The sequence below is a fragment of the Lepidochelys kempii genome, chromosome 1 (genome assembly GCF_965140285.1).
Source record: "Lepidochelys kempii isolate rLepKem1 chromosome 1, rLepKem1.hap1, whole genome shotgun sequence".
NCBI classification, from domain to species: domain Eukaryota; kingdom Metazoa; phylum Chordata; order Testudines; family Cheloniidae; genus Lepidochelys; species Lepidochelys kempii.
Window position 1 is genome coordinate 261,372,134 of NC_136380.1, and position 27,071 is coordinate 261,399,204.

Here is a 27,071-nt window from a genome sequence, read left to right on the forward strand (position 1 = left end):
TTAGAGACCCTCAGCTAATTCTTGGCACTGAAGCTGCTAAGTTTGCAGTTCCTAGCCCTGAGATGATCTGCCAGGAAAGTATTCAAGGCCCCAGGTGCTGATCCCCTTCTTTCTTTACTGCTCCCCTTGGGGTGAGTGCTGAACATGGACCCCCCTCCAGGATTCAGCTGATTCTACTCATTTCTAAACCAAGCCTATTTTAATTGGGAAGTGGGGGTAGGGGAAGGCAGGCTGGAGCAGCAGGAGGCGGCTGGGCAATTTGATAACCCTGGAGAAGCAAAACTCCTGCTGCAATTTCCAGGTGCGTGGCCCAGGGCAGCAGGAGATGGAAGCCACAGCACCATGCAAAAGCCCGGCTTGGTGCAGCTGCTGCTGCAGAGAAGGCCCCTGTCCAGCACCCTCTGCAAGACGGTAGCTTGGGCACAACCCCTTCCAGCAGTGTGGCGTTTAATAAGACCCTCGTTCCAATTCATGGAGAGCAATGAAGAGCCCCCGGAGGACTAGTTCTGGCACAGCTGCCTGTCCATTGGAAGAGGGGCCTTCAATTAAAAAATGGAAAAACAAAGTAAAAAAATATCAGCAGGATTCCTCCCCGTTTGTTAAAGTAGAAGGAAGGACGGACATCCCTGTGAGAGACGGACAGCATGTTTCCACGGGTGCCGACATCCTCTCCCGCCAGCTGGCTAAGAGCTCTCGCTGATAAAAGTCCTATGGGGGGGAGGGGCAGAGTTGGGGTCCTACTACAGCTGGTGGAGGGTCTGCAGCAGCATATGGCGGGCAAAGGAGCAGGAATCCAAAGCACGGCTGGGTCTGTAGAGAGAGGAGAGGAGACAAAAAGCTCATTTAAAAGCTGCCCCCTGACTGCACTTTGACTCACTGAATGCCAGTTCTCCATGAGTTCAGGGGCTCACCGGCACAGTACGGTGCCAGGAACTCAAGAGTCAGCTGGCTGGAGTATTTAGCTGAACGGGATTTCATTCTTATTCAGAGACAGGGTCAGACGAGATATAGGAATCGCTGCACTGAATCAGCCTATTGCTCCGTCTAGTCCTGAATCCCACCTCAGGCAGCAGCCAAGGCTAGCTGGTTCAGAGGAAAATACCCCCCCACACACAGACCCAGTGCAGTGCATTGTGTCACACTGTATTATGCAAGTGATCTACTGGTGCCCTGAAGCATGAGGATTGACTGGCCCAAGGTGAGGTGTTCCTGAAGAACTTGAATCCAATACCACCAATGAAAAACATTCTGACCAGCTCCCCTCCCCCCGTGATAGAACAGCAATATGTGCGGTGCTCCATCTGAGGGAGACGTGGCTTTCAAATGAAGCCGGAAATGTTGAAATATGGGACTGAGCAGCATTTCCTTGTTGCTAAGCTGTGCAAGTCGAGGTATTTGGTGAGAGACAGGACGCTGTTTTCTCTGCAATCCAATGGACCAAATTCTGCAGCACTGTTAATGGATTGCATCTCCATGCCCTACCCTTCATTCCCATCCTTCCTGCCCCCAACTGGTTCATTGCTGACGATGCTCGCTGATGTACAATTCATTATATGACTTTGGATTATGGATTTTTCACTGTGTTCTCCAGCCAGCCCAGCCCTGCGGGCCTCAGCTATGATGTTATGTGTGGGGCTTAACTTGGAATCTCCTTTCCAGGCCTTGTGCACGAGACAGGAGGGATCTTGAATTAGTGAAGTGAACTGTATCCGAGTTCCCTGAACCTCTGCTGCTCAAGCCTGCACTTCTAAGGCTCCCCCTTCTCCTCAGCTAGATCCTACCTTAGGCTCTCTGCAGCCTGGCTCTACAGAATAGTGAAGGGTGCATGCACTGTACATAATCAGTTTCCTCTTGTGGGGAAAGGAGCTGAGAGAGGCAGCCGCAGACAAACCCCAGCAGAGCAGGGACACACAACAAAATGGTCGGAGCCTGACTGCAGCCAGCTAATGAAGTCTGCAGCAGCTGTGGAGGATGGGAAATCAGAAATTCCAGGCAGAGAACCAGCCCTCAGCACTTCCAACCAAGATGATCAGAGCCACGGCATTCAGGCCCTTTGCAGAGTCAGATGGGCATCGCTTACACTCACTACGCATTTTTTTTTTTGAGGTTCTTTTGCTCAACGATTGTTTCTAGCCTTACAATCTAAAAGGAAAAATTCTGTCACCCTGAGCAAGTTCTGTGGCCAATTCCTCACCCCCAGAGTCCAGAGGGCGCTGGCTACAGGCATTTATAACTTCTCCTACTGAGCGGTAATGGAGCTTGGAGACACAGTACGCGACATCTGATTTGACCGAAGCAGCTCACAGGAACTTTGTAGCTCCACTGCCCATTACAGAAGAGCTGATAGTTTAACAAGGCCAGAAGAGCTGCTTTTCATGTACCATGGAAGCTCAGGCCAATGAGCTGAAGGGGCTTACTAGATTCCCAAAGGAAGCTGACCAAGGCTGTTACCTGAGCACTCCAATGAGCAAAAGTTGGCTCTGTAGCGAGCTGGACCAACCCGTTAATTTTGGACAGGAACAGGACAAGCTCCTCAGCATCTGAGCTCCAGGCAAACAGGGGACACAGATGACCTTGGATTACCAAGAGCTTTGGTGAAGCCCTTTGGACACACAAGGTTTGACTGCAGGAGCAGCTGAAGGAACATAGCAAATCACTAGAGAACCCTGCAAAGCTTTCAGCTGCATAGCTCCCGATTCCCTCTAACCCCCACAGCCAGGGCATGAGGTGTTAAGGCAGAGAAAGTAAGCCCTGAAGCAGCAAAAAAGTGCTCTCTTGCCATGGTGCATATCCCCCCCGTATTACCGCCCACCGTAGATTAGCATTGGGAAGGAAGCTTTCACTTGGACAATGGCATGACTTAACTGCTTGACTCTGTAGCTTTGGTACTAGCTTGTTTTTTCCTTTTGCTCTCACCATATGTTAAGACATATCCTTTGCAAAAGTCCCTAGGCTGTTTTATGATTTGACATTATATCACTAAGACACACACATTCCTCCCTCTAGCTTCTTTCCCTCCCTTTCCCTCCCCTCCCCTCCCCACCCCACCTCCTCCTCTCTTCCCAGAAAAACCAGACTTCTTCTCTTCCCCATTCTTAAGCAAAGTTGTGCTGCAGCCAATGACAAAACTCCTGACATCAATGGGACCACGTTTTCACTCTGGAAGCTCTACCTATCTATACCAAGCCTGTCACTGAGGTACCCAAACATCTAGATCAGTGGTTTTCAACCCACAGCCCACTTACAGCCCTATCAGCATACGGCTGCAGCCCATGTGAGATCCTCAGGGCCATACAGTATGTACGTATGTATATAGTGTGGATGTGGCCACATAATACGGAGAAAGCTGCACATGTTGCCCACAAAGGTAAATTGGTGGAGAATCACTGATCTAAATGCAGCAAAATCATGGCTGCCACTGTGCTTGGTGCGTTATGGGCACAGCTCAGAGAGTAACACATAGGGTTAACTGCTGGCCCACAGCCTAAGAGAGGGGTGTATCCACATCCAGGGCAGAGCGTGCTGTGAATGAACTCCTCAGCGTACGCAGCCACCAGACACTGTCGAGTCGGAGATTAGGCTGGAGGAACAGCCCGTTAATTGTGCACCTGACTCCACAACAAATCACTAGAAGTGAATGTTACAAGGAGTCCCCAGCGTGGCCCATTGTCCACGTCAGTTTTACTTAGACAGGTTTTTGTCACAGCAGTAGCACAAGGCTGGCAGGTCTGGGATGGGAACACCTCTCCCTTGAACGTTTCGTTTAAATAGTGCAGATGGGTCCAGTGATCTGGGGGCTTGGGGACAGCACAGTTTCCGCTCTTCTTTACTTGGGGAGGGGCTGCTTCAGAGCCAGAAAGGTGGTGAACAGGGCTACCGGTCAGGCTCTGGGGGAAGGAAAGAGAGCTAACAGACAGGACTGCTACGGCAGCTTGTTTATTACATCCTGCCCCCTTCAGCAAGGACTACTACCAGCCCCATTTCCTCATCCTTCCTTTGCGGACTGCAACAACAGCGCACAGCACATGTTTGCAGGAGAGATGTGAATAGCTCGCATAGTCTCTCCCCTTTAGGTCAGGAATCAGGAACTCGAGTTTTAGCCTACCCCACTTCCCCCCCAATCTGCAATACCGCTACAGGAGCCAGGTTTGACCACCCTTTGGCAGCTTCGTATACAGCTACCTCTGCAGCTATAGCCATACTGTCTTTTGCAGGTGGAATGAGCCCCTGAACTGATCTGCAAAGCCAGTTGTCTCCACCTTCATATCTCTGCTGTGATGGCTAGAAGTCAACCAGTTAACTATCAGCCCTTCAGTTCAGCTATTAAGCAAGGCCAGCTATTTATAAGTGTGCACAACCTACAAAAGGCTGCGAAAGGGACACAAACTTTTAAGACAATGTCTTTCTACGCATTTGCATGGTGCCCAGCACAGTGGGATCCTCATCTTCATGAGACCCTCTGAGTGTTTTGGGAATACACGCAATTAATACTGTGCCTGACCAATTTTAGCTTTACGCCTGCCCAAAGTCTTAGCTTGATTATGGAACTTGTTTAAAAAGATGTCCACTGTTCAGTGCAGACTGAACATGATATAATCAGGTTAAGAAACTCACCAAACTCCCTGACATGGATCCTAACTGTGTGTTGATTTGGCAAGTCAAAGCCTTTCTGACTCAGTTTCCCTCTCCACTAGTGAAGGGACAGATATGTACAGCAAGAGAGTGTGTGGGGACTCATTGGTTTGGTTTTTCTAAGTTCTATTCAAACATTCAGTTTCCACTGTGCTTCCATGGTTGACTTGTTGGGAGTGGGCGGTGGGGGAAGTGGGAGAGAGAATAGCTCTGGAGACCAATGCCCTATCAATCTGTAACTTTGCCCCAGGGCTAAATTTAAGACTTTCCCTTTTAATGATTTTAAAACAACATTTGCATAATTATTAGAAGGAAACTAAAGTTAAAACTGACTTAATCTAAGAAGCATTGCTTTTATCTGCATTATAAGAAATATTTTTAGTATTAAAAAAGAGAATTTTAAAAAAAGGGAACAAGGCTTAACATTTTCACTATTCATGATCTTTAGAGTTCTCGCCAAAGATAATTAACAGACTTGTCAATTTCGTTTTCATTTCCCAGCTCTACCGCCCTATCACAACACTGCAGCGTTCACGCGCAGCTGCAGTGCATGGGAATTCAAGAAGTTTCCTTTGGAACTTGAAGTCATGAAAATTTTAACATTAATCTTGGACGTTACCTTTGTAACGGCCAAGATATACATTTGGGGCTAAATCTGATTCAGCAGTGTCCTTTTAACTCATTAAACTTGTGGCTGGAAACTAGATCCTAGTCTTCCTTTGGGCTGCCTCTGCATAAACGCCAGTTTTAAGACCACCTTTAGAAAGTCAGTTTCCCAGTTCATTCCTCGTGATCAGTGCTTCTTACCTTGTAAGCTTTGAATGTTGGACTAAGCAAGATAGGAACAGCTTTCCTTTAAGCTGTTCGCATTTTTATTCTAGAACCCCTACCCACTAGAGGCTTGAAGGGAAGAGAATGTATTTTTCTTTTTAACTCAACCATATGCAGATGTATCTAACTTCCTGTAGAACAGGACTGCTTGGCAAGGTGCAATACTCACTTTGTCACAAAGGCCAGGAGAACTGGGGCCAGGGATTTGGGGAAATAATCCTGCTGGACCATATGGTTCAGGGTCATCAGAGGGCCATAGAGGCTTGGGACAGCCTTGATCTTTTCTTCACTCTGTCAGATGGGGAAGGACAGAACAATCAGGTACATTGCGACTGCCACACCAAATGCAGTCATCCCTCCATCTAATCCAGCATGCTGTCTGACTGACCAACCTCTATAAAATGCAAGCGAACCTCCACAGCGCAACACACGCAAAAAGGGAGAAGTCTGACTCCAGCTGAGGCTCAGCTTCTGTGGTAAGTCATGGAAAGGACTAGTTCTGGAGATCATCTTAGTTTACATCACAACAGGTGCTATGGTTATTCACACAGCTATCGAATTCTTTGCTGGAATTAGCCTTCCCCTCAGCAGCAGGGGGGAGAGCTGGCTCCTGTGTTATACACAGTGGGTTATTTAGGAGATGACCAATCAACCCGAAGGGGAATATCTCAAACAAAAGCGTCACAAAGACTCCAGTTTGTTTCAATTATGGCTTGACAGTCTTGTGAGGTGCAAGAAATTTAGACAGAGCACATGCATGTTTCTTCCAGACCTTCCTCTGCACGGACACCCTGCCAGGACCCTTCGTTCAGCTGAGAAGGAAGCCTACAGTTCCTGCTAGATCCAAGGGGGCAGTTATTCCCTCTTGTATGCCCCTCTCTCACCAGGCATGTTGTTTTCAGTCACTCCCAAAATTGATTCTAAGTTTAAAGCCAGAAGGGACCATTAGCTCTCCTAGTCCAACAACTCATTTATCACAGGCCACAGTATTTCACCCAATAGCCCCTGAATGGAGCCCAATAACTTAACTGGCTAAAGCGTGTCTCCCAGAAAGGCCAAGGGTCTTGATCGGAGGACACCAAGAGATGGAGTATCCACCAGTTCCCTTGGGAGTTTGACCTAATGGATAATCACCCTCACTGTTAAATTCAAGCTAGAAACAAGGCGCACTGTCTGTCTCATTTCCAGCCACTGGTTCCTGTTATGCCTCTCGTCACTGAATTTAAGAGCCCCTCCGTGCCCGGTGTTTTCTCCCTATCAAGGTACTTGGACATGTTTCAAGTCTCTTCTCTGTCCTCTTTTTGATAAACTAGGATTGAGCTCTTCAAATTTCTCAATATAAGACACTTTCTCCAGCCCTTGAATAATTTGTGGTTCTTTTCTGCACCCTCTCCAATTTTTAAACACCCTTTTTAAAATGCTGGCACCAGAAGCATACGCAGTATTCCACTGACGGTCTCACCAATGCTGTATACACAAATAAAGTCACCTCCCTACCTCTGCTCCCCCATTGATACAGCAAGGATCACTCTAGCCCTTTTTTGCCACAGCATTGCACTGGGAGCTCATGTTGAGTTGCTTGTCCACCACAACTCCTCTATCCTGTTCAGGATCACTGCCTTCCAGGATACAGAGTCTGCCCTGCATTCCCTGTTCCTGAGTGGATCCCTTTGCATTTGGTACACTGAAAGTGTGTTTTGTTTGTATGGCCCTAGCTATTGCTTCAAGTCTAGAGTAAAAAAAGTATGGAAACAGCCTCCCTCTCCACCCCAAACCTGAGTCACAGACAGACATGGATCACAAGCAACAACTGGTCAGCCAAGAGAGAACTTGACTGTTGACACTGCTCCCCAATTCAATTCTCTACTTCGAAGCCCAGCCCCAAGGAAGTTCTACCCTCCAATTCACCTAAGCATATTCAGAGTGACTGCAATCTGATGCAGGACGGGAAAGAAAAAAACCTGTCCACAGAGCAGAAGACTAGAAAACTAGACTGGGCCTCACGGGAGTCGGGGACTGAGGAAGAGAGAACAAAGAGTAGAACATCCAAAGGAAGTGTCTTAGTCCCTAACCCATGTCACAGCTGTGCATTTCCCCAGGTTCAGAGTCATCAGTGAGAACCCCAGAAAGCCACATGATGGAAAAGATGATGCAAGTTTTGTGGCTTTAGGGTATTCCAAGTATTTCTGCTGATTTGTCCAGACTCTTTATTTTCAGATGTTTCCAGTCCTTGAGGCTCCGAGATGCTCCAGATTGATCTATAACGGCAGAACAGCCAGACCACTGAAGCACTACTCTGAGCTTGCCGATGGAGACAACTCCAATCCTCTTTTGGCTCAGCTCATGCTCTAGCCTACGTGCAGGTTCTAATGCGGTCAGCCAACTTGCTGCTGATTCTCAAACACAACAATCCTGCTAACAGGTTTTATTCTGTGCAGCCACATACTGGTGCTCCAGACATTAGCAAGGACACTGGATAGAATGAAACAAAGTTTCAGTCAGATGTCTTTCATTTACTCTTGCTGTGGTCCTTTTAAAACAGAAGATGCGACTAAGTGGCCCTTTTGGATACCAGGGTGATGAATAGATATTTATGAGACTACAACCAGGAGTCTGACAACAGGTAGCTCATAACACTATAAAAGCTTTGTCCAGCAGCAGCCCAGTTTGTCTGTATGACCCTTCCTACCTTATAGAGATATCTGATCTTGAAAATACAAGCTAGACCAAGTAGAACGGAATTGGGAACAGCTAATCCATGCCCTCCACCCTAATATAATCCCACTCTGGAATTTGTTATCCCTGCAGTTTTCTATTGTCGCCAGGCATTGGGCATAGATCAGAGTCTTACTGTTGCCATGGAGACAGGAACAAGATTACCCACAATCCAGCAAGCCTTAGCTTTTAAACCAGAAATGTAATCAGAACTCAGCCCACCTCACCCATCACAGCCCACTTTTAACTCCCTCCTGCCCTCTCACCTTGAGCAGACCCATGTGGATCAGTAGGCTAGTGATGAATGCATCAGAATTAAAGGTGGCGGAAATGAAGGCTTTTCTCATCAAGGCATCTAGAGAGAGAAATAAATGTGTGTCAAGCTGAAGTGCACCACGAGATATTGTAGTGACTATTGTTCATTTCACTATTGGATTCAATTACATTCAGCTTATCCGACGCTGCCTCAATCTCCAGTCTACTGCACCAGAACGCCACACAGATAGGGGCATCAGTGCAGAATTTAGGTCAAGTTTGCCATTGAGTACACGAGGCCTTGACTATGATCAGCTGTTAGATGGACTGTGGGAGGCCACACTCCTTTATATACCCTGTTTGTCTCTGCTGCCAGAGGTTACTGCAGGCCACCAGTGAGTGCTGGGAGTTGAAAGAGATGAGGCAGAGAGAGAGAGCCAAGAAGTCACATGGAGTCCAGTCTTTAGTATGGGGGACGCAAAAACGCCTAGAGAAGAACTATGGCCGAGGCCAAGAAGTGTTAATTGACCTCAGCCATAGACAATGCAAGGAATGGTCAACCTGGATGCGTTTGGGTAGCACAAAGCCTCACTCTCACTGTAATGGGTTTGACAGTTTGGCTGTGAGCTGGTCTCACTGACCTTTAAAATGACAAGAGCAACAGGCTCCCACGGGACTGTCACCCACTAGGTGTGCATTTGGTTTGGTTTCCAGTGAGGAGGTCTGTGGTTTTCAGAGTTCCACAAGATCAGCCAATTGTGGCTCAGACCCTCGCCCCACTTGGTAACTTCAGGAAAGCGGGGTGGCTGTGGTACCCTGTTCGACATTATTGATTTTTCCATCAGGGAGGGTCAGCCCTCCTTCAGCACACAAACGCCTCACCCTGAAGAAACCATCTCTTGACACTGCCAGACATGACCTGAACTTGCTAGGGAAGGCGAAGAGTATTCAGTTCCAGATGCACGTGCACACTAGTCACATCATGGATGCCAGCCACCCACAGGAGCAGAGGCAGAGATTAGCAGAGGCATGTGAGATCTCCTGCTGACCTCAGAGAAGCTCAGCTGGCCATTTTGGTCATGCTGAACCTCGCAACAGCCTTCGATACAAGTGATCACTGGTTGTTGTCTCAGTGACGAGGGACATTATTGGTGTGCACAGAACAGGCCTTTAGTGGTTTCTATCCTACTTACCCACCAGGAGTCTGTTAATGGCAATAGTGAATTGTGTAAAATCAGTATAACAGACTTTAAAGGGATGCCAGATGGAGGAGCCAAATCCTGAACCCTGTACACAGCTCCAATGAGCAGACTGCATGTAGGTGAATACAGCTGCTGGGGATTTCAGGAAGGAAGGCTGGAGAATTCCCCATCCTCAACCCCGGGGCAGTACACTGAGCATCTTCACACACCTTTTACAGCCACGACAGCAGCCTCAGGGCTACGGAAGCATCCACCACTTCTACAGGAGAGTTTTGCTCAGTGGATTCACACAGTCCACACCCCACCCAAATCTCTTCTCTACTCTACTGTGCACCCGTGCTGTGCTCCACAGCATAGAAAGGGTACATGGTCCCCCTGCACAGCCTCTGTGCCCTGCCCCACAGCTTTCCAGTTCCAGTCCTTTTGGAAAGAGACAATAGATCTAAGACAGTTACTAGTAAAAAGAACACCAAATGGGTTCCCCCTATTTACAATATCCCCAGATATAAGAATAGAGAGGGCACTTTCTATTTACAGTTTCATTAATCTGTGGAACTCGCTGACAGGATATTGAGGCCAAAAACAAAATCTCCCCCCACCAAAAAATGCCAGGAAGAGTAACACTCACAGCAATACTAAGGGATATTGATCATCATGCTTTGGGGGCATAAACTGATCTGTTGAGGTTTCACACCCTCATTCCCCCCCAAAACAGCACTGCACAATCTGGCACACTACAGAGACAGAACTGTCTTCCTCTGGCTGCCACGGGAGACCGAACTACCAAAAAATGGCATGGTCCAGGGAGGCCATCCCTGGGATCTCTTTAGAAGCCACCGTTGCAAGTTAGGCTTCTTCAGCCCACACCTTTGCATGGAGACACAGACTGCATCACCTGTTGTTTCATGCACTGCTGTTTTCACTGTGGTTTCATCTTTGAACACAGAAGAGATCTTCAAGAGAGCCATAACCACCTTCTCTGTATCAGATGTGTCTGTCTGTAAGAGACAAAAAGCAGGAGCCATTAAATGCATGGCAGAGTGAGGGCAGAAGAGACGCGATTGCTACGGAAGCAACAATGAGCAGTGCAACAATTGCCTCCACCTGGCTGGACATGACAGGAACTGTCGTGGCTGTATCAGGATGCGTGTGGAGGTATAAGTCACGCCATGAAACACAGCTGCTGTGCAGGCACCATATCTGCTTCATAGACATGCAGCTTCAAGTTGAGTGTCTGCCTCCATTCTGTTCATTTGGACAATGGCAAGACCCTAATCCAGGTCATGAGACTCCAGGAAGAGATCACCCCTGGCAGGTAAACAATTTATCCCAACGCACGTGGTACCAACCATGCCATCCGAAAGCCACACACACAGCAGCCACTGACCCACCTACCTGCTGAGCTATCAGAACAGAGCACTTGGGCCCTAGTCGTAGCAGTTTCTCTGGAGACGGAAAGGCGAGGAATGTGGCAACATCCACAGGAGGAGGAGGAGGAGACACGGGAGTAGAGTCCTGAAACAGAGCAAGTCAGATCCCAGCTTATTCTGCTGAGCACTGGCAGAGCTGTGGGTGCATGAATGTGTAGGGAAGGGCGATGGACCTGGCACAGCGAGGGTGCCGCATGTCGGTACTTCTCTGCACTGTCAGAGCTTGTGAAGGGGTGGAAAAAGTGAGCCCAGAACCTGAATGGCAGGGGGTGCTGCACTAGCTAAGCTGTGAGGAGAAAGCTTGTACAGAAAACACTGACTATCTGGCTCCAGGCAGGGCTGTCGTGGCTACAGAAAATAATGGAAGAAATAAGATTTTCCTGCTAATTTTCTTCAGATCACCACAGAACATTCCTGAGGTATTGTTCTCCCCCTCTCCTCTCTTACTCCACCCCTGCCCTGACACATCCGTTCAAAGGAGAGGTATGTGAACCCCCACTTGTTCACTACAAGTTCATAATAGCCTCCCCGCATTTCAAACCTCCTTCCCCTACTCCCAATAAGGATTATTGGCTATCCCTCAAAGCACATTTACATGTGAGTCAAGAATCTTCTTAGAAGGCAACGATTCCTGTTCTCCCTGCCCCCTCTCCTGCAGCTGTTGTTGTTCCTCCTCTTCGTCCTCCCCTTCGTCATCTTCATCCTCTTCATCCTCCCCTTCATCATCTTCATCCTCTTCATCCTCCCCTTCGTCATCACTAAGAAGGATTAAGAGGAGAGTTCACATGGCCTGCAATACAGACTTCCTGGTCATGCATGGGCACCTGGGAATCCTTCTCCAGGTCGTTATAAAATGCAGTAAGACCCTTCCAAGCCTTAAAACACTAAGCTGACCGGCAGCAAATCACTTCTAGGGCAGTGAGTGTGAGCCTATAGGGACTGCAATGGATTATGGAGCCTGGCATGTTTAGGTCACCTGTTCTAATCTGGCCTCAGACCAGCAGTGACAGATTGCCAAAGGGCTGCCCGATGGGAACCAGTGCGTGAAATGAAGGTGAGAGTCTCAGCCTAGGTCCTAGTGGACAGGTGTCCACAAAACACCAGAGCAGGCAAAAAGTGTGGGCAGAAAGTCAAGAGTAGAGCAAGCCACGAAGACTGTGCTCTCATCTCACCCTTATGGAGCTCCCTCCAGATGAAGGTGTGAAGGACACTGAGGGGGTGGGACTTGCATACATACTGGGGATAGAAATTTTCAGTCTCCAGTCCTGTTAATCCAACACCTCTAAGTAGTGCTAGACCCCATAAAAACAGGAACTCACATGAAACAGATGTAAAAGGCAGACAGCCAGAGCTTTGACATGAATGGGGAGCAGATCCCTGCCATAGCCTTTTCTCTTGGCCTACCTCAGGGAACCCAGCACATCTGCCATGTTGAAACCTTCAAGAATCTCCTGGAGCTGTTCACAGCCTTCTTCCCCCAGAGCATTACCTATGATGCAAGGAGAGAGAAAAGTCAGCTTTGGGGTGGGGAAGAGACAGACACTCACAGATCAGGTGCTGAATTTGTCACGAGAGAAACAAAGTTTAACTAGAATGCTCAACTAAGTCCATAAATCCAACCTCTGGCAGGAAGAATGGCTGCTTGATTTGCATTTCTATAAACACCTTTCACACAAAGCACTTTACAAACTGCTCGGACAGCAGACTTGTCATTAAAATATGTCAGCTGTTTACCAACTCAGACACCACACAAGGGTTTGAGACAAGAAGAACATTGCAGAATCTAATTGCAAGGGAAGTTTGAAGAAGGAAAAATGTAATTAACCAGAAGAGATTTGAGTCTTGGAGACTGAACTCCTTGTACATTTATACAGCTCCTTTCATCCTGGGTGATTCTGAAGCACTTCTCAAAATTATATATGTATAATACCATAGAAATGCAGCCACCTCTGGAAGGGAAGGCAAGAACCAACACACGGAGCGGGAAACTGTGACCAAGCACATAGAAGCAGACCTTGATGCAAAACTAATAGCATCATGGGACCTTTAATACCAAGGCAGAGCAGACAGGACCTTGTTTATAAATTCTCATCCTAGAGACACACACAGACGTCTGGAACTCAGATGTATTCACTTCAGGAAGCGACAGGGATCAGCAGGCAGGGTTTGAAACTGTGGCTCAAGAGGTTTAAGTATAACCACTAAAGCCTTGGGGGAAGAGAGAAGAGCTTATTCGTCTAGTTGGTTCAGCTGCTCTCAGCAGGACCAATATTTTATACACACACACACTTCTGGCAGCAATACAGATATTTCAATCCCACAGGCTTCTTCCCAATGGGTTCTAGAGTTTGTCACGGACTGGATAAGCTTTGATCGAACTTCATGCTCACGTACCATTGAGATCCAGTTTCTCCAACTCAGACTTGTCTTCAGTGGCCTCTGCAATAGTCAGGGCAGCATCTCGTTTGATTTCACAGAAGGACAAGTTCAGTTCCTGAGAAGCAGAGGAGAAGCTGCTTTACAGGAACGCTGTATGCAGATTCTCCATTGTAAACACCAGCTTCGCATGCTCAGAATTGTTTAAGGAATTCTCTCCTTTGGGGCTGGTCTCAGCACAGAGGGAATATATTTTTAAGTTATAAAAAGACTTGGAAGGGACTCAGGCAGTGAGCAAAGACTAAACATCCCTTGAGACATATTGAACGAGATGATCCCCGAGAAGGGATTTAACATTAAACAGCTGAAGGGCATTTGTTCTGGAATGGATTATTTTGGTTTGACATCCTTCTCCCTTCACCTGTTATTTATCCTGGGATCCTTTGACCTGGGAGAAAGAATTGCTGTGTTTTACTTGAACAGGTGTATTCATGAACTAACCCCATGGTTTTTAAAATGTGGACTTCCAGTGGGAACAACACAGGCCTGAGCTACGGGTACTACTACAGAGTGGACCCCTTTTTCAAACTCACAAGGCAAGCTGTTAACTCAACTCTCTGCATGAGATAACCTTGCGTAGCTAATATTGTCTCACTGTTTTCTTGCACTCGCCCATTGGTCTGTATCCATTTGTTGTCTCTTGTTTTCTATGTAGATTGTAAGCTCCTTGAGACAAGGACCAATCTTTCTGTTCTGTGTTTGTACAGTGGTGAGGCCAAAGGAGCCATAGGCATAGACCACAAGCGCTCTGGTAATACTAGTAAATAATAATGCAATGGCTGGAGTTAGAGGGACCCTCTTACCAAACATCTCACAGGTGACTGAGTAAGATACACCCTGGAAAAGGCTGACAGAAATGCTAGTACTGTAGGGACATTGAAATAGTAGGGTATGGTACTGGACAGGAATTGCAGTCAATACAGGGCCCATAAAAATATTAGTGAACTGGGGTCTCATCCAAGATGTGACACGGAGATACAGATACTGCATTTTATGAACATATTGTAGTGGTCACTCATCCTGTACCCCTCCTGATTTATGCTGTCCCATAGTTTAGAACAGTTGCTTCCAAACCCACCCGAGAACCTTATTAGCAACTTGCAGAGTAGATGAGACAAGTGGCTTTAAATACAATGTTCAACCTTGATCTGAACAGACCGCCACTTAACTCACGCTGGAGCACTGCCGGCTGTGAGGTATAGTTTCCACAGATCACATCTCTGAGAGCAGCAGTAGGCAGAGCTGTAGAACTTGACAGGCCTGCACTTGGAAGAACTGTGTTTTACAGGGTGGGGCAGGGGAATGGACATAGAACAAGGGAGGGGAAACATACAGGGTATTTTGGGAAAAGATTTGAAGATGGAGCAGCCGAATGTGGTACCTTTAGTTTAGGAAGCCCCTCTTTGACTGCTTCAGCAATGGTGATGGCACCCTTTGAGCGCACCAGGCAGTCCCCAAAGTTGATCACTTCTACCTGTCGGAGAGTCTTCAGAGTCTGCAGAGAGTGAGAGTGTGCGCCCATTAAGACAGAAATTCAGGTGAGCGATAGAGGGAACGACCAACTCACTTGTACTCAAAGAGGAAAGAGCCTCTTCTCCCTCCCTGCTTCACTAGGACATTCAGCCCCAAAGCACAGAAAAGCTGGGGGGAGGGAGCAGAGATAGACACTCAATGCAACTGCTAGTAACTCACCCCTGCCATGGCCACAGCCCCCTTCTCTGTGAAGGTGTTGTCATTCAGATTGATAACCCGCAGCAACGGGTTGGCAGCAAAGGCCTGGGCCAGCGCTGTAATGCCAGGATGGTTGATTCCGTTCTGTGGCATATGGACCTCTTCCAGTGTCCCGATGAGCTAGATTCAGACATGATTAGCCATTAGAGAGAGACACTTCAACACAGGCAGAGACAACCACCATCTCACGGGATTACCTTACAAGTTGCTTCTCTGCCACCCAGAGTGAGTCCACTGCATCTCCCACCAGAACCCCTGCAATCCTTTTAACTGTTACAAATACACCCCTCCCACCCCAGCAGCTATGCCTCCAGTGACAAATCAAGATAGGACCAATGTTTTTATTTGGTGAGTCAGGGCTTAGAACAGGGGTGGTCAAACTTTTTGGCCTGAGGGCCACATCTGGTTGGGAAATTGTATGCAGGGCCATGAATGTAGGGCTGGGGCAGGCGGTTGGGGTGCGGGAGGGAGTGCGGTGTGCAGGAAGGGGCTCAGGGCAAGGGGTGCAGGAGGGATGCGGGGTGCAGGATCTGGCCCAATGCCGCTTACCTGGAGCAGGACTCTGGGGTGGCAGTGACACACAGCGGGGCTAAGACAGGCTCCCTGCTTGCCCTGGCCCCGCGCCGCTCCTGGAAGCGGCCAGCACCATGTCCCTGTGGTGGGGGTGGGGCATGGCCAGAGGGCTGTGTGCACTCCCCTCGCCTGCAGGTACCTCCCCCAAAACTCCCATTGGCCGCGATTCCCCATTCCCTGCCAATAGGAGCTCTGGGGGGCGGTGCCTGCAGGCAAAGGCAGTGCACAGAGCCCTCTGCCCCCACCCAGGGGCAGGAGGGACGTGGTGCTGGCTGCTTCTGGGAGTGTTGTCACAAAGGTGGCAATCCCGCAGGCTGGATTAGGATATTGTTTTCCTTCTGTTCTTTGGCCAGAGATTCTGAGCCTTGGGGCTATAACCCAGAATCGGCTCAAGAAGCTGCTTTCCAGGTCAAGGCACATGACCACTTGGCAGAATCAAAATCTTTTGCTTGTTTTAGTTCTGCTTCTGGCCCTTCTGGTCGCAAAGGAAACCCTCCAAAATGGGAATCAGTGCAGTATGGCATATACAATATATAACATGAAAATAAGACTATAGCCCACACAAGTCTAAGTGCTTTGCTATATGGGAAAAAAACCCAAACCTGTCATTGTTTTAGGGATTGCAGGCAGGTTTAGCACTGTTATATGTGCAGAATTCTCATTTATATAACGCCATTAGGTGTGTGTACAAAAATGTAAGACAGGCCTAGGAAGATACTTATATAGTATCTAAAGATAGAGAGCCTCGTTTATTTGTAGTTGTTAAACAGCCAGGATCATATCTACCCATTTATATGCAACAATACATAGATTGATGGGGTCACCAATAAGTGGATTCTGCAACACTATTGCTTGCACATTTGACAGCATACAAGATAATTAAAGTCACAGGTGTGGAAAATGTACATTTGAAAGACATGAGCCAGAGAAATAAGTTCCTACAACTCCTGTTGCCTTGGATGGGAGTTATCTGGTGAGCAGCTATGGTGGGTGGGAGCCAAGAAGGTATTTCAGCACTTAAGTCCAGGTTTTGGCACCACTGTGGTCCACAAAACTCCTGCTGAACCATATAGGTGCCTAAACTCACCCAGTGAATGTGTTTTTCAGAGTCCCTCTGCACCTATGTTCCTATCTCTGGGCACACGCGCTGCTGTCTCCCTCTAGGCAGACACGTAACTCCTGCCTAAGCCCCCCGGTTCGTGAATCGCTCTGGAAGACAGGCATTTGGCTCCTAAAGTCAGGTGAAGGGCCTACCAGATCCGCTCCCATTCCAAGTCTGGAGGAGGTGGTACCCACCGTATAAAACTTTTAGCTCAGTGGTTAGAGCACTCGCCTGGGATGTGGGAGACCCCTGTTCAAATCCTCTTAGCTCACTGGTTACAGCTCTCTTCTAAGCAATATTCTGATACGGGGCTTCCTCAGTCTCTCCCATTGAAGCAGTTGCACTCTTGATAAATAATGGGAGAGTGATTACAGCAGGGGGACTGGACCCAGCGTCTCCCACCTCCCAAGTGGATGTCTAAACCACTGGACTACAGTCAGTCATTCTCACTCATGTACTTGCTCTCTCTGACCCAATGACTGTTTAAGTACTTAACCACAGAGAGAACGGGCAACAGTGGGAATGACTCTATAGTCCAGTGGTCAGGACACCCACATGGGAGGCCCCAAGTTCAGTCCCCCTGCTCCTTTCATTCTCCCATTATTTATCCAGAGTGCAACAGCTTTAACAGGAGAGACTGAGGGAGCCCCACATCAGAATACCCCCAGCTCAGTGGTTAGAACACTCGGAGATGATTTAAACAGGGGTCTCCCATTTTGCTCCCTCTCTGGCAGGTCAGTGCTCTAACCCCCGAACTAACAATTATGAGATGGGCCCAGCATCACCACCCTGTTTTGTGCAGCACAGGCATTTAACTCATTCTTGCAAGAAAACGCCTTAGACGCTTGTCTACAGGTATTGAGTTCCCATTGACTGTATGCTAAGCAGAGCTAGGCACCTCCCTGCAGCCTGGACTTAGGTGCCTATTTCTAAGACATGGGTAAGACTTAGCATATACCCCTCTTCTTGACATCTCCTGTTAGCTAGCTTAGGTGGCTGCTCACCCAGCATGCTGGCTTTGGTGGAACAAGGTAGGGGAGGTGTCATAAATATAAAGGGAAGGGTAAACCCCTTTGAAATCCCTCCTGGCCAGGGGAAAGCTCCTCTCACCTGTAAAGGGTTAAGAAGCTAAAGGTAACCTCACTGGCACCTGACCAAAATGACCAATGAGGAGACAAGATACTTTCAAAAGCTGGGAGGAGGGAGAGAAACAAAGGGTCTGTGTGTCTGTCTATATGCTGGTTTCTGCCGGGGATAGACCAGGAATGGAGTCTTAGAACTTTTAGTAAGTAATCTAGCTAGGTATGTGTTAGATTATGATTTCTTTACATGGCTGAGAAAAGAATTGTGCTGAATAGAATAACTATTTCTGTCTGTGTATCTTTTTTGTAACTTAAGGATTTGCCTGGAGAGGTTCTCTATGTTTTTGAATCTAATTACCCTGTAAGATATCTACCATCCTGATTTTACAGGGGGAATTTCTTTATTTCTATTTACTTCTATTTTTATTAAAAGTCTTCTTGTAAGAAAACTGAATGCTTTTTCATTGTTCTCAGATCCAAGGGTTTGGGTCTGTGGTCACCTATGCAAATTGGTGAGGCTTTTTATCCAACATTTCCCAGGAAAGGGGGGGTGCAAGAGTTGGGAGGACTGTTCATTGTTCTTAAGATCCAAGGGTCTGGGTCTGTAGTCACCTAGGCAAATTGGTGAGGCTTTTTACCAAACCTTGTCCAGGAAGTGGGGTGCAAGGTTTTGGGAAGTATTTTGGGGGGAAAGACACGTCCAAACAGCTCTTCCCCAGTAACCAGTATTAGTTTGGTGGTGGTAGTGGCCAATCCAAGGACAACGGGTGGAATATTTTGTACCTTGGGGAAGTTTTGACCTAAGCTGGTAAAGATAAGCTTAGGAGGTTTTTCATGCAGGTCCCCACATCTGTACCCTAGAGTTCAGAGTGGGGGAGGAACCTTGACAGGCGGTAATAGCTTTTATTGGGCCAACTTCTGCTGGTGAGAGAGACAAGCTTTCCTGCCACATGGAGCTCTTCTTCAGGGCTTGGAAAGGTACTCCCAGCGTCACAGCAAAATGCAAGGGGGAACAGATAGTTTAGGGTAAGTAGTTAGCACATATTCTAAAGGGACCATTCAAGGCAGAGTGACCCATTAACACCTCTGCAGCCAGAGGACAAGAAGAGGGCATTAGTGGGTTGCAGATGGTTGTAATAAGCCACAAATCCAATGTCTGTTCAGTCCCTGATTTTTAGTGTCTAGCAGAGTAATGAGTTTAAGCTCCCAGACTCAACTTTTGAAAGTGCTGTACACCTTTGAGGATGAGGACTGATAGATCAGATATAGAGTGATTGTTTTGTGAAAAGTGTTCACCTACAACTGATATGGTGTTTTTGTCTTATTTTCCTGTGAGAGTTCATTCGAGAGCATAGTGATTGTCTGGTTTCACCCACATAGTTATTGGGGCATTTAGTGCACTGGATGAGTTACACCACATGTTGGGATAGGCATATGTAGGACCCCTTGAAAGGTGTGTTGTGGGGGGGAAAAACGATCACTGTAGCAGCGGATATATGTCTGCAGGTTTTGCATCCGTTGTTCTGGCAGGGTCTAGAGCTGCTCTGAGTTGGCATAGTGCTGGTCTGTGGGGAGCTTGCTTCTGATGAGCTTGAGGGTGGTATTTGGAAGCCAGAGGAAGGGATTCAAGAAAAAAAGATTTCTTTCAGGATGGATCCCCATTGAGTATGGGCTGTAACTATCTGATACTCCATAGGAGTTCCAGTGTGGGGCGATGGGTGACAACTAGCAGTGTGCAGTCAGAAGGGATTTTATTTCTGTATTGAAGCACATTCTCTTGGGCTATTTGGGTGGCCCAATCCAAGCTTCAATCTCCTTCTCTGGTGAAGTGTTGTTGTTTGGTGAAGGCGGTTTTGAGTGTATAAGTTGTATATCCCAGACTTCTTCCTCAGAGCATATTTTGTGGTATCTACAGCCAGGCACGCTGAGAACAGATTTCTAGGTGTGTTTGGGGTGGTTGCTGGATCTATTAAGTTAGGTTTGCTGATGTGCGGGTTTTTTGTATATGGTTGTCTGTAGGGTTGCATTGCTCAAGCTGATTAGCATCAACTTCCTGGACGTACGTACGTACGTACGTACGTACGTGTGTGTGTGTGTGTGAGAGAGAGAGAGAGAGAGATAGACGGGGGGTGGTTGTTGAAGTTATGATGGAAATTTATGAGGGAGTTTAAGCCCTCTGTCCAGAGGATGAAAATATTAAAATATCTCATCAGTGGTTTCATGGTGCATTTACTTTTGTGGATCACATTCTCAGGCACCTCGCTCTCCCCTTGTAGGGAGTCTAGGCAACTCATTCGGTTTTGTGGAATGCTGTGTTGTTCCTGTGACTTTCTAGGTGCAGTGACACAGTGTTGCAACACCTAGTCCCTTCATGGATACCACCCCTACTTAGTGCTCATGGCTGAAGGAAACAGGACGAAGATAGACATTCTCTGCCTAGAAGAGTTTCGGATGGCAGCCAGTCTCTCTCAGGATAACTTCACCCTTTAAGAACGTATATCAAATTTCCATGCACTGAATTTAAATCCTTATTTTTTGCCAGACCTGTATATAATCATTTTAAGTCTTTTTATCTGAAAAGGCACACGGTGTTCCGAGACCTGGCACAAAGAATTTAGGAAATGGAGGTCACAGGAGGAAAGAGGGAGGCAATGTAAAGTTTGTTGGTGAGGAAACATGGAGACTCCTGGTCACTTAGTCCCCCAAAACTACCACAAATCTAAACCAAATTCGAGTCTCATTCATTCTTGCTGGATAGAAAGGTGGGCATGGGACAGCCTGATTTCCATTGCCCAACCCAAATGCAGCACTAGCAGCTTGATCAGACAAAGGGCTAAGGGAAAAAATGAGACACCAGTTGGTAGTGTCCCCTGCAGGAGATTTGCGGAACATAGATAAAAGCTATGCCAGGGCCAGCTATCATAGCGATTAGAGATAGAGATCTACCTGGTCATCTGGCCCACCCCCTCCCAGGGCCAGATTATCTCCAACTGCATCACTTGTTCTGTACCGTATTAAGTTACTCAAGCAATACATCACTTCACCTAACAGTTAGCAGATTATAGTGTGGAGTAGTCACTCATCCTGGAAACGAATCCTGTTTCTGTGCTCGGTCTTGTCCCATTATTCTCAGTTATGCCCCCTTTAACCAAGGCTTCTCCTTTTCTTGGTGTTAACATCCTCAAATGGTTGACTGTTTCAGCAGCATACAGAGTGCTGTGGTAAAAATGAACTGAGGGCCAGTACCTTATGCACACCCTTCTCCTCAGTGCACACTTCTTTAGCATATGTGTCTGGATATACACTGCTCCCCCATCGCTACCAGAACCAGTGCCCACATACATCTGACACACCTATACCTCCTCCGTGAGGAAGTCCTACTTTGGAGCTTACCCCAAATGCCTCAGCCAGTGCAGTGGCACCATCATTCTCCAGACGGTTCCTGCCAGCCACGAATACTTTCAAAGACAGAGGTTTGCCCACGGCACTTGATTTCCTGTGACACTCTTTCAGGGCAGCTGCCAAGATCTAGAGACAACATTAACAGCTTTACATTACTATAGCATCTCTCCTCCTGGAGGATCCCAGAAATGTTTTATGAATTGGATATATAGGAAGCATTTAGGACACCACTGAAGTGAAGCTGCTTCTAGTGTGGGACACAGGAACCATTCTACACCACCACAATTATGCAATATTAACAGTGTAGTCACACTTGAAACTATAGAGGGAATTTTACAGCACAAAAATACAACAGTCTAAACTCAAACTTGGGTAAACAACCCCTGGCTCTTTAGTGACCATGAATTGTCAAGGCCTTGGTTTTACACTTCAAAAGAACAGCCTCAGGCACCTGTTCAGACAGAAGAACATCAGAATTCTCTTGATGGGGAACTCTCCCATCCAGATATTGGGATAGCCCAACTCTGCTCATCTTGGACACTTCATGAGATCAGTCTGAAGTATGATAGTAATCAAGACAACAAACAAAGGGGGAGGTTGGAACCCAAGGTCCCCTGCACCCAGTCTTTATGAGATAACCAATGCAAGCGAGCTGGGACTGAGAAGTGTCACTTACCTTGCCTCCTCCAATGCCCATGCCACAGTTGTTCAGCTTGAGCTCCTGCAAAGTGAAGCAGGCAGGACTCTTCAGCAGTGCCTCAAAGCCACGCACGCCATCCGGCCCAAAGGCATTGTCACTCAGGTCCAGCTCCAACAGCTGGGAACCTGCGGTGATAAGGGCCTCCCCCAGGGCAGTCTGTGAGGAGACAAGGGATTTGGTTTTTAGTAACAGTTCCACAGGCCCATTTAGATCACTACCCAATGCTTCAGAAGAGCCGCCACCCCCCACCCCCGCATTATGCAGTGCTGCACGAGGGAGAGGGAATCTTTTCTGATAGACAAGACAGTTAGTTTGGGCCCTGAAGCATGGGATTCAACTGTTAGTTGAATGTGCACAGCTCTAAGTATTAGATGCCTTCTTTTAAAAAGGCCTGGATAACTTCATGGTAACAGGAGCCATACACATTTCAGTGACCTGCCCAAGCACCAAGTTTCACAGATCCAAATATATGCTATTTTAAGATTACAGAAGCCAACTCCTGATTCACCCCAGAATCATTCCAATTTGCTGAGGGTATCCTTTTATTCTGGAGTCCTCGTTTCTTGCCCTGCCAATCAGATGGCCATACTGCTGATCCTCCTCCAGGGAAGAGCTGCTTTACTGATCAGACAGAAGGTGCTTATGCTATCGCTTCTTCCCATCATCCCAGAGGCTGAGGGACAGGGAAAGCCATACATGCTCATGCTTTATCAGAAAGGTTATGTCTGTCTTTGGGTCTCTGACAACACATGTATCCATGGAAAGGATGGATAGTTTTAAGTGTAAACATATGGAGCAAGAGGAGATTAGAGTAATCACAAATCTGAAACTTTAATCCCCAGTTCTCCCACTTACCAGAGCAAAAGGGATCTCAGACCTCAATCTCCCTGTGAACATGTCACTCCAGTGACACCTCTAAAAAGAGACAGATGGAAAGAGGACTGTCAAATATCAGAAGCACACACAAATGTCCTCTAGCCCCCAGCACTTGACAGGGGACATGATATATTTACAATTTACACTTCTCTTGGGCCTGTCACCTAATTATGCCAAAGAGCTACACAAACTATATAATTCACTTCACTCACCAAGGAAACACAGTCATTTCTGGGGTAGAATTCATCGGCTGTTTAATAGTGCACATCAACAACACACAAGAACTGAGGACATAAGTGAAGATTACCATACCCAGAGAAAACTGAAGGATGCAGAATGAGAATTTCATCAGGATAGGGAGCCTAAACTTATGAGAAGGGCCATGGAAACCTCAGTGACCTCAAGCGGTCAAGGTTTCAGATTTAGGTTTCATTCAGAAGATAGCATTTTCAGTGGCACAGTACCCACCCACCTCAATGCTACACTAGAATACTGGATAAATAATTCAAGGGGTAGAAAATATTGTGGTGAACCTCCATCACCATTTCCTGCAGCACTCTGGGCTTCGCTTTGAAGTATCCTACCCAAGCAGGAGATCTGACTCTGCAAGATCTGATGAGATCACAGCCCTAAGTGGCCACACTACATTACTGGAGCGCTCCCTTCTGATTTACAGAGGCTTACCCTGGTGCGAGTCCTCTCTCATGGCTTTCTTGCCTCAGCCATGGAGAGCTGCCAAAGGCTGAAATGCAGCATTTCAGCAAATGCTACTCACAGGGCTGTTAAGCCAAGTTATGAGGTCCTGAGGGTTTGCCACCACTTATTCATACACAGGCCTAGTTTCCTGAGTCTATTCTTATATGCTGGTGGGACAAGGAATTTGAAGTTTGTATTGCTCCTGCAGGGACCTGTCCTGGGTCAGTGCTCAAAAACAGACAGGCCTTCAGCATCTCATCAATATATCCTCCCTTCCCCTTCAGTACTCTACTAAAAGATCTCACCTTGAGCTCAGCTTTCTTCTCCAAGGCTTTGGCAATGACCTTTGCTGCCTCCACACCCACGGTGTTGCCTTCCAGGCGCAGGGCTTCCAAGCCATCAAATTCCTCAATTTCCTTAGACACCTCTTTGGCTGCACAAAGCAAGCAGAGCCTTACTCTCCTCATTTCTAACCTAAGTCACCTTAGGTTCCATTCAAGGGCAGGTTGCAGAGTCTCTCTTTCCATCACTACTCATTATTCCCCAGCCTCTAGGTCTTTTACTCGTAACTAATGTGGTTTTGCACTACCAAGGAAGGGTAAGGAAAGCATCGCCATGCAAACTAGTAGGAAAAGTCAGTCATGGGTTTGAGAACAACCTACTTCCAGGTGTGATTCAGGGATTTATTCCCCCACCCGCCACAGCAAGACAAAGACATCACTGCCCCAGCCAGTTCTTTATCCTAAAAAGAGATGTGCGGGAGGAAGAGCACCCCAGGCAAACAACAACAAGCCCATCTAGGACTGAGACAGGAACTGAGGCACTCTATCCTAGGGCAAGGGGGATTGCGGAAGCAGGCAGGGGAGACTAACCAATCCACCTGCATGGAGCTTGTAAAGTCTTGCTAGTCTCCCTGGGCATTTCAATCATTCCGAGTTTTACTAGGCTTCCTGAAGCATTTAGAGTAGGAGGAAAGTCTCTTGCCTCCAGCAATTTAAAGCATCAGTGTATGTATTAGAAGGACAAGAGTCACTCCCAGAACAAAATCAACACTTTTAAGTCAGGGAGAGTCAAAACCAGTTTCTCCAGTTGTAGCAGTGACGCTGTGCTAGTGTGGTGGGGAGAGGTTGCTTCTCTATCAGAAGTCCCCATTTCTCAGATGGCTGACTCTTGTGTCCCCCTGCGACATTACATAGACTCTCACATACTGGAGTTAGCTGTGTCCAGACACCTTTAGTTAGGAAGAGGTTCATGACACACAGCTCTGGGATGGCACTGACATGTACCCAGGTGAAACACTGCCCCAACATAAGAGTTTTCTCTTACCATCTTCGGCGGTATTGAGTTTCAGGCTCTTGCCTTTGAAGCTCAGCTGCCCTCCGCCCACTTGGGCTTTGGCAAGTGACTCTGCTAGCTTAGTAATGTCCTCAGATGCCATTTTCTCTACTTCACCAACCTCCAAGAACTGTTGATTTAAAGGGAGTACACTGTCAAGATAAAAACAAACAACAAAAAAACTTTGACTTGAAGAAACACAGTTTTAATCTGTATTACAAATAGCATCTCAGGTTATCAACACTGATTTTTTAGAAAGCTAGTTGACTGAGCTATTAAAAAACACCCAAACAGTAACAATCATGACAGTGAGACTAGATTGGTCAGTTTCAGATTCTGAAAGCCTGTTGCAGGGAAAGGTTTAGATTTTAATCTAGTCATTACTGCTAATCAACACTACTAAACTGGGCACCTGAACTACCTGACAACATCTCATAAGAAAGGACTCTGTTTGCAATACCGTTAGAACTGCAAAATAGTATTCTTTTCTCCCCAAAATCATGGCCTTTAAACACAAGCCATGATCCAGTCCTGCGAGTTTCCCCTCCTCTGCAAGCTGAGCCAGAGTTAAACACAACTGTTTTTTCTTTTCATTTAAATCCTGGCTGGTACTCACGTGTCAGCACAGTACTAGAATCAGATTTGGTTACTGAATGGCTACCACAGAGACAGTATGGATGCAGGACACAAGAGCAAGTACAGTGTACATTTTTATTTACTAGTATTTTACCCAGTCTAGTTGTAACTGTAACAAGCAAAGGGATTTTCCACCTCTTTCCCTGAGAGACTGTTCCACAGCCTGACACATCTGGTAAATTTTGCAGACAGTGCAAGATTTCCCTTTGGTTGGTTCATTCTTCTGATCCTGGTTGGAAATGTAAAGCACTCGGTAATTACACACCATGTTTTAGTGGATTCTCAGGCCACCCATTAACCAAAGCTGAGCTAAATGATCTCAGAAGCGTCTCTCTCTCAGGCTAGGGCTACACTACAGCAGCTACCCTGGTGCAGCTGCACTGTAGCCGTGCTGCTTTCGCACTTCTGGTGAAGATGCTCTAAAAGCCGATGGGTCCTGCCTCCCTGAGAGGCGGTACCTATGTCAGTGAGAGAAGCTCTCCCACCAACATAAGGCAGTCCACATTGGCGTTTAGGGTGATATAATTAATCTCAGGTGTGGATTATTCACACCCCAGAGCGACGCAAGTAACACTGAAGTAATTTGCAGTGCAGACATAGCAGCACTAACAAGAAGTTGATCTGCGAGTAGATATTACCTCGCCCCCCCCCCAATATCCTGGGACCGACAGGGCAACAACACAGGTAGCTGTTTGTCCATCTGTCCGCTGTGTCGGGCACTTCAACCCCCTGATCCCAGCCCTCCTCCCAGCGCTGCCCATCACGCGGCGGCTCGTGGCTCCCCGGGGAGCCGGCCAGAGCACAGCCCACCGGGGGAGGATGTAACGGGGAGAGGCCGGGCTCGCTCTGTGACGCGACAGCCCTGCCTACGCAGCGCACCGGGGCTCGCCCCCCTCAAGCCGCCCGCCCGGCTCGCGGAGCCCCGGGGAGGCGGCAGGCACAGGAGCAGGGCGGCGAGAGAGAGAGAGAGAGAAACGAGCGGGGGTGCGGAGCCAGGGGCGCGCCTCCCGCAGCACACGGGACCCGCCGCACGGGGCGCCCCCCGCCAGCAAGAGGTTGCCGGGGCGGGGGGGGGGGGAGACACACCCGCCCCCTCCCCCAGCAGCTGTTTACCCGGGGAAACCCCGCAGGCGCACGCGACAGGGCAGGGGCCGGCGGAGATCGGGCTGGAGACGCGTCAGGAGCCGCCCACCCCCCGTCAACTTCCGGCCGACCCTACAATAAACAAGCCGCGCGGCCCCGGGCCCGCTCACCTGCCGCGCGGTGCCGCCGTACGTGGGTCAGACGCGCCAGGCTCTGGCCCGTCACGCGGAGGACGATGGCGCAGGGGGAGGCGGAGGATTTCAAACCCGGCAGTTTCGTTTTCCCGGCTCTGATTCGCTCGCCCGGCCGCCGCAGCGGCGCGGGCGCCGGCCCTTCCCCGCGGGGCACGCTGGG

The 27,071-nt window shown here is 47.9% G+C and overlaps 1 protein-coding gene across 6 annotated transcripts; it reads right to left on the bottom strand.

The window, feature by feature from the left end:
* Positions 1 to 180: 180 nt before the first annotated feature.
* Positions 181 to 27,071, bottom strand: RANGAP1 (Ran GTPase activating protein 1). 6 transcript variants are annotated; one of them, XM_073327174.1, is made up of 17 exons: positions 26,888 to 27,071; positions 25,729 to 25,863; positions 24,990 to 25,128; positions 23,969 to 24,096; positions 22,947 to 23,006; positions 22,068 to 22,247; positions 21,383 to 21,517; positions 15,194 to 15,352; positions 14,883 to 14,996; positions 13,460 to 13,559; positions 12,470 to 12,554; positions 11,661 to 11,823; positions 11,031 to 11,150; positions 10,531 to 10,633; positions 8,445 to 8,533; positions 5,633 to 5,754; positions 181 to 810 (listed from the first exon to the last, which is right to left on the bottom strand). In XM_073327174.1, exons 2-17 carry the CDS (start codon positions 25,804 to 25,806, stop codon positions 741 to 743), a joined length of 1,845 nt encoding a protein of 614 aa, XP_073183275.1. In that variant the 5' UTR covers positions 25,807 to 25,863; positions 26,888 to 27,071; the 3' UTR covers positions 181 to 740. The 6 variants fall into 6 exon arrangements, with proteins under 6 accessions (XP_073183275.1, XP_073183276.1, XP_073183279.1 ...); XM_073327175.2 differs by lacking the exon at positions 26,888 to 27,071 and adding an exon at positions 26,748 to 26,828; XM_073327178.1 differs by lacking the exon at positions 25,729 to 25,863.